Below are 10,907 nucleotides of genomic sequence, written 5' to 3'. Positions count from 1 at the left end.
TGCTTCCATTATTTTAGCTATCAACTGGGTTAAGAGGTTGTGACGAACTTGTTAATGCCGTTTGTGTTTAGAGTTGATGAAATGACGAATTCACCCATCTGGGTTACCCATATTCTGTTCGATTGCCCTTGCTGCTCAAGTTCCTCTTTCCTCTTTCCTCTTTCCATATATATACGCTTTCTCGCCCGAGAGGGGAGTGTGTACAGTGCATCCGAAGAGTAGCGGTGATGGCCGGGCCAACGACCTATTCGCCGTCGCCGAGCCAGAAGCCAACCCATCCCATTTTTGAAGATGTCGACTGGGTTCGTGCGGATGGTCGAAACTTCCACGAATGCAGGCCTGCTTGTTAGTATTCCTTTTCCCTCTCTCTGCGTTTCTTCTGTTTCTGGATTTTTTTATGAGAATAGAACGAGAAAAACTGCATTAACTGAAAATACTGTTCGTGCTAACATAATGGGAGGCACAACGGGGCGATATTGATTTATTTCGATGGTTTGATACTTTTCTATTTTCGAACATAAATCGTGTCTCATACATAGCCTGTTGGTGGAACTTGTGATGTTTGTTTTACGAGTAAATTTCTTTCTCCTTCTGTTCTTATTTTTTGCGTTCTTTTGGTCAAGTCTTTATTTTGCTTATGTAGGTGGATGAATACTACATATGTGGGCGAATTTTTTCTTCTGTTTGTCATGACTGAAGTACGACATGAGGCATTTAGGTTGTGTGGTATGAAATTGCCAACAGTTGATATTCCTTTTTCACAAAAAAATTGTTTTTTTTTTTGGCTTTTTTTCATCAGTTTTCTTCTTTGTATTTCATAGTTGCTTTTCTATCTTTAGGGAGCATGAATCTCCCTGATTCAAGCTGATTTTAATTTTGATTTCCCTCTATTTCTGATTATGAAGTTTTGGGCTTATTTCTGAATAAATTTGGCTTTCCTTATGTATTTTGCTCTATTCTTATCGCTGGAAAATATTTTCTTGACATCATTACAGTGGTTTTTTACTGGTTAGTCAGCAATGGCAAGTTTGAGGTTCTTGGGCTTGTTGAGCAGTCTCGTTGATCATATACAGAAAGTTATGCTCACTTGTTATTGAGTTATAGCAAGTATGTGGAAGTTTTCTTTCTTTTTAACTTCAAATGACCTTCTTTAGTGCCCTCAGATTTTACTGGGACAAATTCCTTCCAGTTTAGCTTGTCTTCATATTTTGAGACTTGTTACCTTATTTTGAGCTTTTAATTCATGGAGTCTTCTCTGTGTTAAATTGAATTAACTAAACAGCTTTCTATGGCCTCTATTACTAGGTTTTGCCCTTGTCAAATTTGTGCTGACATTTGTTTACTCTTGAGACTCTTATATGCTGGTAGTTTTTCTCTTCAAGAACTTTTAAAAATTATTTTGAAAATTTATGGATATTGTTCTCGTGTAAAAATGATGTTAAATAGGACTTTGTTTACATAAAAGTTTGTTTCTCTATTGATTCAGTTATGAGGACTAGTGCAGTGAATGCCGCTTCAGGATCTGCTTATGCAGAGTTTGGTAACACAAAGGTCATTGTTTCAGTGTGAGTAGATGGAGAGTATTTTCCTGTTGATTTTGTTAGAATTATGGCAACTACTTTGGCTTCCTTTTTTCCTGCATGATAATTATGCAAATTCTTTTCTTCAGGTTTGGTCCTAGGGAAAGTAAGAAGGCAATGATGTACAGTGATATAGGGCGCTTGAATTGTAACGTGAGCTTTACAACTTTTTGTGCTCCTATGCGTGGGCAGGTAGATGGCATTGTTTTTCTGGCTTGATCCTTTGTTTTGAAATTGCTTTTGATGGTCTAACCTGGTAATTCTGAGAGCTTAGGGATCAGAAAACAAAGACTTTTCGTCAATGCTTCATAAAGCTTTGGAAGGTGCTATTATACTGGAGACTTTTCCAAAAACAACAGTAGATGTGTTTGCACTGGTGCTGGAATCTGGTGGCAGTAAGTCTTCACATCAGTTTATTTGTGTGGTTGCTTGCAATTCTTTGCCTTCTTATATTCTTTGAAGTTGTTGAATATATGTGGCAAACTATTTCGTGATTTGGTGGTTCAGTACAGCCACTTCCTGACAATTAGTTTAATAGTTTCTTCAAAATAGTTCATGTCTTCAAAAGAAAAAAGGTTCAAGTCTGCACTCTCAATGTTCGATGCCTTTTTTCTTATGTTGAATCATACATGTATCTCTGCAGCAGATGGTCTGTGTAAACTTATGACTAATCACCCAGGGTGTAATGGAGTAATCTTTGCTCATAATTTGAATATTTCATCTGCAGAACTTTGGCAAAAAATCAATTTATGGAAATGTCCCCAAGTTTAGTTTGTTCATTTTAAGGGGATCTTTCCTCTTTTTGTTGTACTTCCTTTTGTTTGTTATTACCTTCTTTAACTTGTTTATGTCTCTCCTTGAATTCTTAAGGTGATCTTCCAGTGATTGTATCATGTGCAAGTCTGGCACTAGCAGATGCTGGTATTATGATGTATGACCTTGTACCTGCAGTATCTGTGGTATGTATCTACATTGAGATTTTCTCAGATTACTTCACTGTTTGCTTTATATATGTTCCTTGATGTTGTTGTGGTCTTTTTCTCCTTCTGCTTAGTCATTTATCAGGAAGAACCTCATTATTGATCCTACTTCCAAAGAGGAGAGCCATCAAGATGGCAATCTTATGATTACGTGCATGCCTTCTCGCAATGAGGTCACTCAGCTGACTTTGACTGGAGAATGGTCAACACCAAAGATACATGAGGTATGGATTAATGGTTTTCCTTCATCTGTTCATTTGTTTTTTTTGCACCAAAAAATAAAGTTAAGTAGAAAAAGAAAGTCTGAATCAAATAGTGACTAAGTTAGGAGAGTTCTCTTTGGACAAGACTTGTCCTCAGATGAGCTCTTCTGGAGTATCAAAATTTTCAAAAGATTTTCGATGCTGAGAAACTATACAATGAGATGTTAAATGCTTCTCTCTAGAGAAAAAATCTGTTTCTTTTGGATTTGGAATGAACGAACAGAGATTCACTAGTGGTAATTTTTAGTTTGGCCTAGTTGTACTAAGATTCTTCTTTTGAACCTCAAGTTATGATGCAGAAAGGAATTTTTTATTTTTTTTTCTTAACGTGTTAAGATTCTTTCTCATACTATTAGATGACTGAGTTGTGGGTAACAAGTATTAGATCATTTGATTAACTGTCCGGAAGTGTGCAACTGACTGAGTTGAATTTTGAAAAGATTGCACGGAAGTAAGAAATGTTGTTAGAAATATATTAATAGATAAGAGAATCAAAACTAGGTCCAACCTCATGGATATGCACACATGTTATGAGGCAAAGCAGCCCAAGAATGCCACTCGAGACATGTGGTCAATGATAATAACTATAGTTTCATTCACATAAAATAGGAGACAAATGAAGCTTTGAGCTCTGAGCAACAAGTTTGGGAGCTCTCCTTTATACCTTTCTCTATTTTGTACTTCAAAAACTGGTAACTCCATTGGTAAGAAAGCTGCATTGCTCACTCTTGCATGTCTAGTGATGACGTTCTTTTGTGCTCGTGAACAGGCAATGGAACTCTGCCTTGATGCTTGCTCAAAGCTTGGGAAGTTGATGAGAACATGTTTAAAAGATGCTGCTTCTGGTTAACATCGGCGGAGATGATTCTATCAATTACTGAAGTTTTTATGTTGGTAAAAAGATGTTTGCATTCTTGAACATTCTTCTCCTTTTTTCTTTAGATGGCAGACGATCATGGTCAAAGGGAATGTGTCTGTCAATTTTAGCGTTTTTCTCTTTCTTCCCAAGTCTGATATGATATATTTTCTCTTCAAAATTTGCATTGTAAAATTTAAAATTTACAGATTCATTTCTCCACCTTGTATATATTTATCTTCTTACTAGGGATGTTGATGAATTGGTGAATGAACTCTTTGTGATTTACCATCGAAGGTCTTCAGAACGGAAATGAATGACTTAAGCTCATCATAAGCAGGCATTCGCCGGGTAGAACACGTGAACATATTTATTCCTGATTCTCTCTATATATATACAAACTACAATGGAACCTAAAAGTTTTTAAAAAAGAAAAAAATGACTAAAAGGCTAGAGAATTGTTTTAGCGCAGAGGATGAGACCACCATAATCGATCCTACTTCTCTGCCTAAACTTCTCAAAAAGAAGATCATCTGCTTCTTGGAGATTCATTAATTCATTCAAGTTGAGCGAAGAACCACTTTGTTCCCTTGGCATTTGCTGTACTAGGCAGGATACACCTTCAGCAAATTTACAACTTGACTTGTTTCCAGCATCTGCAGAAGTGCCATCACTATGGGGGCTCCAACTCTCAAGACTAGTAGCGAAACAGTGGCCATTACTGTCTGCCATGCTCCCGTCCTACATGCAAAGTTCTTATGATAAGATTATGTGAACTTAAATGGATGAATTGGTGAATAAGTAGAGCTTTTTCGGTTGACTTACAACTCCAGTATGTGGTCAAAATCTCATCTAACAGATTTATAGCATCGTCTAGAAGAACCTAGCTTCATGATCACTTTGGAAAAAGTTGCAAGCAATACCCTAGTGAAAGACTTTATTTAGACGATTGGAAGAAAAACAAATACCTGAACTGAATCACACAAGCCGCCCCTTGAACTCACAGGCATATCTTTGCTGTTGCATGTAATAGGTGTATTATCATGGCTCGTCTCCCACTGCAACCAAGGCAGAAGGACCCCATCCATTTCAATTGGCATAGAGGCAGCTCGTTCTGTAGTTCCTTCCATTTCTGTTTTGCCAAATCTGTGCAAAGCATCTTTTGACTTTACGCTTCCTCCTAATGTTGAACTTGTGTCACTTTTTTCTCCATCAATTGATGAGAAGTCAGTATCTTCAACATTTGAGATGAAATCCTCAAAATACTTCTCTGCCTCTTCAGTCAATCTCCTGGACATTCTCACTCTATCATTGCTCCTCTGTTAACATAACAACGCATTGTCAAAGTTTGAATACTCAAACAGCAGTTTACTTAGGGAGATAAATTATAGATATCTGCTTAAGATAACACTCTCAGAAATGTACTATTTTGGCTTAGAAAAATTTTCGGACAACTTTCAAAATTATTTCGAGACACAGCATAATATAAGTTCAATGCCTGGTTCACTATTACATACTCTACCAAACCATAACTCTTGTAACAACAAGAATAATCACATATGAACACTTGGCACAGTCAACCAAGCCCACCTTTCAGTATAAGGTATTGATTTCAAAACTCGGACAAACTAAAGAATTCAGTTTTTGCCAACTAGAAGGTTTTCTGATAGTTAGCCAAATATGTGAACACTTAAAAGAAAGCACCAAAGTTCCACTTTCATAATGATAAAATCAAACTGTTTAACACATCAGGAAATCATGTAGAAAGAATGAATTACAACAAGTGCCTGAATTTGAACAATGCTATTACCTTTCTTGCCTGTGATGTCATCTCAGGTGTTTTCTTTGTCTCAGGAAGCAACTCCCTGACAATTTTAGAAATATCACAACTACGTTGTTCTTCAGCAGATAATTCAGCTAAAAGATCCTGCTTACGCTTCTCAGACTAGAAAATTAAACGAATTCAATATTATGACCATATTGCAGAAAAAAATTGAGAAAAACTAAAGAATACAAACATTAAAACCCGCTTCAAATTTTCTGATGTAATAGCTTTTCCTTTGACTGATGATGTCTCAACTTATAATTCAACAAAATTTAATCAAGGAAATAGAGTAAGCAGTATCAAACCGGTTGTTGTTTCTTTGGGATTATGGGGTATAAGAATCTCAAAGCAACAATATGATTCTAGGAAAAAAATCAACTAATACCTCTTCTAGTTTCATGGAATAATTTTTTCTAATCTCACCCATGGCCAGAACAACATCTGAGCCATCAGACTGCAAGTTATTTCCATGGACTGACATGGCTGGTTTTGCTTTCACCATTGCCTGAAAATGTCGGAGTACACATCAAGAGTGTCAGTAGACAATGAAATAGATGGATCATAGTTCCACTAAACAAATGAAGTAAGGGAGAATCTTTTAGAGAAAGAAAAGGCACAGAACAATTTTCATGAATCAAAACTATCATCAACGTTTGCTTTCTCAATGCCCTTTGACCAAAATAAAAGTGCCTATGGCTCTTTGCACAATGATGCAAAACTGCATATCAAAAGACTCCCTAAACATTATATAAGAGATGCCCTTCCACCTTTTGTCTGCAACCAGTGCATGAGGTTTTATTTGAAATTGCAACAAATAAGAAGTCACAATTCTGACTATTAATTTTTCCTGTATCACTCACACCCATTTTGCTACGAGTTTCCCAAAATTAAATATACTGCAAGCACTAAAGTAGCATATAAATAAAATAAATATTCTGATATGAAACAATTAAGCCTGACTATGACAACAAAACAATGTTACAAGCTAGATGTTAGGTTTTGGCAATCAGTGTTGCAATAATGAGTGGAAAATAAACACAATTTAGGTGGCATGTAGATGACCCACTTTTCAGCTTCTGCATGGAAGGGTGTGACGGTACGCACAACAGACTTTGCATTCCAACATCACATGGCTCTGGGATTGTGGACAATAGAGAAGAGGTTTGGAGACATGGCAATGCAAACAGCAAGAGATGTTTTGTGTTGTCGATCAATTACGACCAGAACTTTTATTTTACCATTACATGCATGCACAAGCAAACTCTCAATGGAATCACAAAATGCACAGTAAAATTTGGGATGAGATAATCAAGCCTAAATGTCAACATATATATGCATCAGTAACTTACTTGTTCAAGCTCAGTCCTGATTTCATCAACAGCATGTCTAACTTCTTTTCTCATTGCCTCAAACAAGCCTGTGCCCACTGCCTCTCCACAGGGATGCTCTGACTAAAATGCAAAAAGAAATAGTTACCCAGCATCAGACCTTCCTAAATCATTTAAATTTCTCGGCAAGCTGAAAAGATGGTACAAACCTTCTTCTGAGAATAAACTGCACGAATCGTCTTTTCATACCCATTTTTCTGACGAGTATCCAATGCTTCATCATCAGTTAAAGCAGATGAGTAGCTCTGAAATGTTGAAGAAATGACTCTTGATTCAGGTCAGTTTTGCAACATCTATCAATCTAAGTTAAAAGTGGAAGCAAATTGACATTGAGAATGAGAATACTGGAAGCTGGTCAAATCAGATTTTTACCTATCTATATCTCATATACATTCATCTGTCTTCTGCTAATAAATAAAACAGACTCCGCAGGATAAGAACAACTCACTTTCCCATTAGAAACTACATTGCTTACCGAGTATCCATCATGAGAGGGCAAAAGATCTATTTGACTCAGAGACCTTCTCAATGCATGCTGATGATTTGGAATTGTTGGAGTAGCCGTTGTGGATCTCTGGCAGTTTCGGCTACTGAGGTTCTTTATTTTCTCATGACTGCTTGAATTGTGAGAACGGTCTCGTTCACTCTGTCCAAGTAACAAATATTAAAAAATGAATTTTAAGGAGATTTATAAAAGAAATTATAGGAACAGTACTCTGTCTTCTTTATTAATAGCAGTATTAACAGACATTGGTAACATGACACTTACAATGGAATAAAGCAGAGAATCACCACAACAATCCATGAAGCAGGGTATTTAAATTTAGTCCCACATGCACATAACGACTTCTACACTCTAATTGGATTTATATCATATTAATAATTATGTGGCTATAATAGCCTCTTATACTGTACCTTTTTCACAAAACAAACTTGATATCGTTCGTCATTGTACTATTTTCAATGCATCAATAAAATTAACTTTTAGATTGGTAATTCAGATAACCTACAGATATAAACATACAGGAAATAAAATCCAATAAATAGCTTGTAATAATCATATACATTGGTAACCTCCCTCCTATGATTACAGCATCAGATATAGAGAAAATTAAGTAATTTATTATATTTAAAGATGATTAACAAAAGCATGTTGTTACACAAATGAAGTTTGCATTGCTTGTAGTATAAAACCATAAGGAATAATTAAATAGAAACAGAGATTACAGAATGGAAATGTAGGAGACTCAAGTCAGGTACCTCTGAATCACTCTGCTGGTAACGCGCGACGGAGACAGAGCGACGCCTCCATGAGTAAGTATCAGAAACGCCCTTACTGGATAAACTGTCAGCAGAGTTGCCCTTCCCATGGCTCCGGGACACCGACCTGCCCCTCCTGACAATAGCATCACCATTGAGTCCCGCCGAAGAGACCCTCCGCCCCACCCGACTCCTCTGTGCATCTTCTTTGACGGCAAAAAACTCATCGGCAAGATCATCAAGGCTTATGTCAGTTAATCTTGACCCTCTGACAGTATTTACAAACCCGCCCCTCGGCGCAAGGCGTTCGCTATCAGGCTCAGGCGGCGGACACCTCCTGGAATAACGACTCAGGCTTCTAGACCGGCGGTGAAGTCCAGCTCGATTGGAAGAACCGGCGTCTTCAGCAGTAGACGCCGAGCCAATCGGCGTTCTCTTCGTGTTAGATTTGAAAGCCGCACTCGCCATTTTTCACTGGAAAAGAAAGTCGAGAACGAAGAAATAAACTAGGGTTAGAAGATCAACATCTTCCAGCTCGTTATTATTGACTGGGGGAAAACGGACGAGAGGCACATTAAGAGAGAGGATAACCAGAACGAGTCAACCAAGGTACTGAAGCTGTCGAACATTTGAATGCTAAAATTTAAGATTCAAATGAATGAAATGAAATGAATCCTCCATTTTCCTGTTTCAATTGAGGAGAGACCAGAGAGACGGAGAGAGGACGAAAACAACTTCTTCTTTTTTATTGCAAATGCCAGTGAAAATGGCGGAGAAATCAAACTTTTCAATTTGTTACGCAGAAGTAGCAGTCAAGTGTGGATTCCAGGCCGATAAAAACGGCTCTCATGTTGCTGAAACTACGCAATTGCCACTTCAAGTTTCTAACGTCGCGACAACCCTCTTCCACGTGGCGCCTCTGAGCTCATCTGCGGACGTGAAACTTATTTTATCTGACCTAAATAGCCCTATAAGATAGTATAATGCCATGAAAAATAGCCACTCAATGACGTCAAATACTTTAGTACTAAGAATGTTTTAGTAGTTCTACTCCTACTCAAATTTTGTTTTAAAACGTGCACTCTCCCGCCTATTTCCAAAATTTACGTGAAATGACCATTGTAGCCCACACGTATGACATGATTCAGTCCGTGGGTCAGATCTTGGAAATACACACGTAGACATTTATTTTTATAATTAATTTAATTAATACTTTTATTTTACTTTATAATTATTTTATTAATTTTGACTAAACTAAAATCTTCTTTACTTTCACCTAGGGGTGGCATCGAGCCAAGCCGAGCCCGAACTTGCCTATGTTCGAGCCGAGCTTGATTTAAATATTTCGAGCCGAGCTTCGACCCGAGCCTCATCTCGAGCCTAAAATTGTTATCGAGCTCGAGCCCACCGAGTTCGAGTCGAGCTTCGAGCCGAACTCAAGCCTCAACATACATTTAAAACTTTTCAAAAAATATATACCAAATAAAATATATATAAAATTATGCATACATTTTACATAAAATTGGGCATGACCTATATATATAATACATGTATAAGATTGGGTATACTTAAAATTAAGCATAATCTATATATATAATACCTATATAAAATTCGACGTGATTTCTATATAAAATTGGGCATAATCAACATACATAATACTTGCATAAATACTCCATAAAATTATTTATACATTCCATAAACACTCCAATAAATTGTTTATTCATTCCATAAAATAGTCTAAACACTCCATACACTGCATAATATTATAAATAAATTTCATACAATAATCAAACACAACAAAATTAAATGAAATATCACTATCAATTTACAATCACCCAAATAAAAACTATAAATCCATTATAAATTTACAAACTATAGTTATTTCTCTTTATGTTAGAAAATAATATACGTCCTTGCTCGAGCAAAATCTCCACCTATGACAAAAACAAAAAAATAAAATTAGTTATTGTCAGATAAAAAAATACTCTTCCACTGGTAGTTACTTAATGTCATTAAAAATATTAAAATTACCATGATGAGAAAAACATGAAAAATCATGTAGCTGATAGCATTATCTTTACACTCTTCTTCTCATGCTGTAATCATAAAACAAAATTTTAATGAATAAAACTAAAAAATATCGTAATAAATAATTAATCAAAGAAATTCACCTTTTGATTTTTCTTTATACCGTGAAAAGTTCGAACCCAACCAGTGCCACAAATCAAAGTTTGAAATGTATTTGGTACCAAAGAAGAACTATACGAGTCTCTACCACCAGCACTAAATAATGACTCCAAAGTTATTGTGGATATGAGAATTATAAGGGGGGTTAGTCAACAAACTTAAAATTTGAAGTTCATCTTCATCTCCTGCTTCATATTCATTTAATTCCTCTACATGAAATTCAATTTCAAACTTGGTGTTAGTGTGGACAAGTTCATATACATTGGAAAACAGTTTCCAGTGTTAGTGCCCCAAAATAAGAAAAATATAAAAAACAAGAAAATGAGTAACTTATAATAGTATACTTAATTAAAACATAATATTTAAACCCCAAATTAGGTAAAACAAACATGATTACAACACAAATAAGTAATTTAATGTATAATTAATATATTAATTAATTAAATTAGATATTATATTATTTATTGATTACTGTTTATTATACATCAATACAATAATTATGTGAGCCAATTAACTGTGTACAAGATTAATTATAAAAAATAAAAAAATAAACAGAAAAATTTGATCA

At 35.8% G+C, this 10,907-nt stretch overlaps 2 protein-coding genes across 2 annotated transcripts; one reads left to right on the top strand and one right to left on the bottom strand.

Moving 5' to 3' along the window:
• The first annotated feature begins 153 nt into the window (after positions 1-153).
• On the top strand, positions 154-3,885 carry LOC137936371 (exosome complex component RRP41-like). The gene is made up of 7 exons (XM_068780981.1): positions 154-345; positions 1,487-1,565; positions 1,670-1,772; positions 1,855-1,975; positions 2,451-2,539; positions 2,635-2,784; positions 3,593-3,885. The coding sequence occupies exons 1-7, from the start codon at positions 228-230 to the stop codon at positions 3,671-3,673; spliced, it is 741 nt and encodes a 246-aa protein (XP_068637082.1). The 5' UTR covers positions 154-227; the 3' UTR covers positions 3,674-3,885.
• Positions 3,886-4,031: 146 nt separating this feature from the next.
• On the bottom strand, positions 4,032-8,851 carry LOC137936370 (uncharacterized). Its single transcript, XM_068780980.1, has 9 exons — positions 8,744-8,851; positions 8,153-8,626; positions 7,368-7,538; positions 7,042-7,137; positions 6,854-6,955; positions 5,890-6,009; positions 5,490-5,624; positions 4,648-4,998; positions 4,032-4,420 (listed from the first exon to the last, which is right to left on the bottom strand). The coding sequence occupies exons 2-9, from the start codon at positions 8,618-8,620 to the stop codon at positions 4,130-4,132; spliced, it is 1,734 nt and encodes a 577-aa protein (XP_068637081.1). The 5' UTR covers positions 8,621-8,626; positions 8,744-8,851; the 3' UTR covers positions 4,032-4,129.
• Positions 8,852-10,907: the final 2,056 nt, after the last annotated feature.

The sequence above is a fragment of the Aristolochia californica genome, unplaced genomic scaffold, assembly GCF_029961685.1.
Source record: "Aristolochia californica isolate CCGP_79_NKW_82.1479 unplaced genomic scaffold, dmAriCali1.0.hap1 SCAF_7, whole genome shotgun sequence".
Lineage (NCBI taxonomy): Eukaryota > Viridiplantae > Streptophyta > Magnoliopsida > Piperales > Aristolochiaceae > Aristolochia > Aristolochia californica.
This window is presented reverse-complemented; position numbering and strand designations above follow the sequence as displayed.

Excerpts from the sequence above, each read along its gene's own strand:
- LOC137936371 (XM_068780981.1), top strand. The coding sequence starts at position 228 with ATGGCCGGGCCAACGACCTATTCGCCGTCGCCGAGCCAGAAGCCAACC. Across the intron at positions 2,540-2,634 it reads TTGTACCTGCAGTATCTGTG|TCATTTATCAGGAAGAACCT; the intron begins GTATGTATCTAC and ends CCTTCTGCTTAG. Across the intron at positions 2,785-3,592 it reads CAACACCAAAGATACATGAG|GCAATGGAACTCTGCCTTGA; the intron begins GTATGGATTAAT and ends GCTCGTGAACAG.
- LOC137936370 (XM_068780980.1), bottom strand. The coding sequence starts at position 8,620 with ATGGCGAGTGCGGCTTTCAAATCTAACACGAAGAGAACGCCGATTGGC. Across the intron at positions 7,138-7,367 it reads CCTCTCATGATGGATACTCG|AGCTACTCATCTGCTTTAAC; the intron begins GTAAGCAATGTA and ends TCAACATTTCAG. Across the intron at positions 5,625-5,889 it reads ATTCCATGAAACTAGAAGAG|TCTGAGAAGCGTAAGCAGGA; the intron begins GTATTAGTTGAT and ends TTAATTTTCTAG.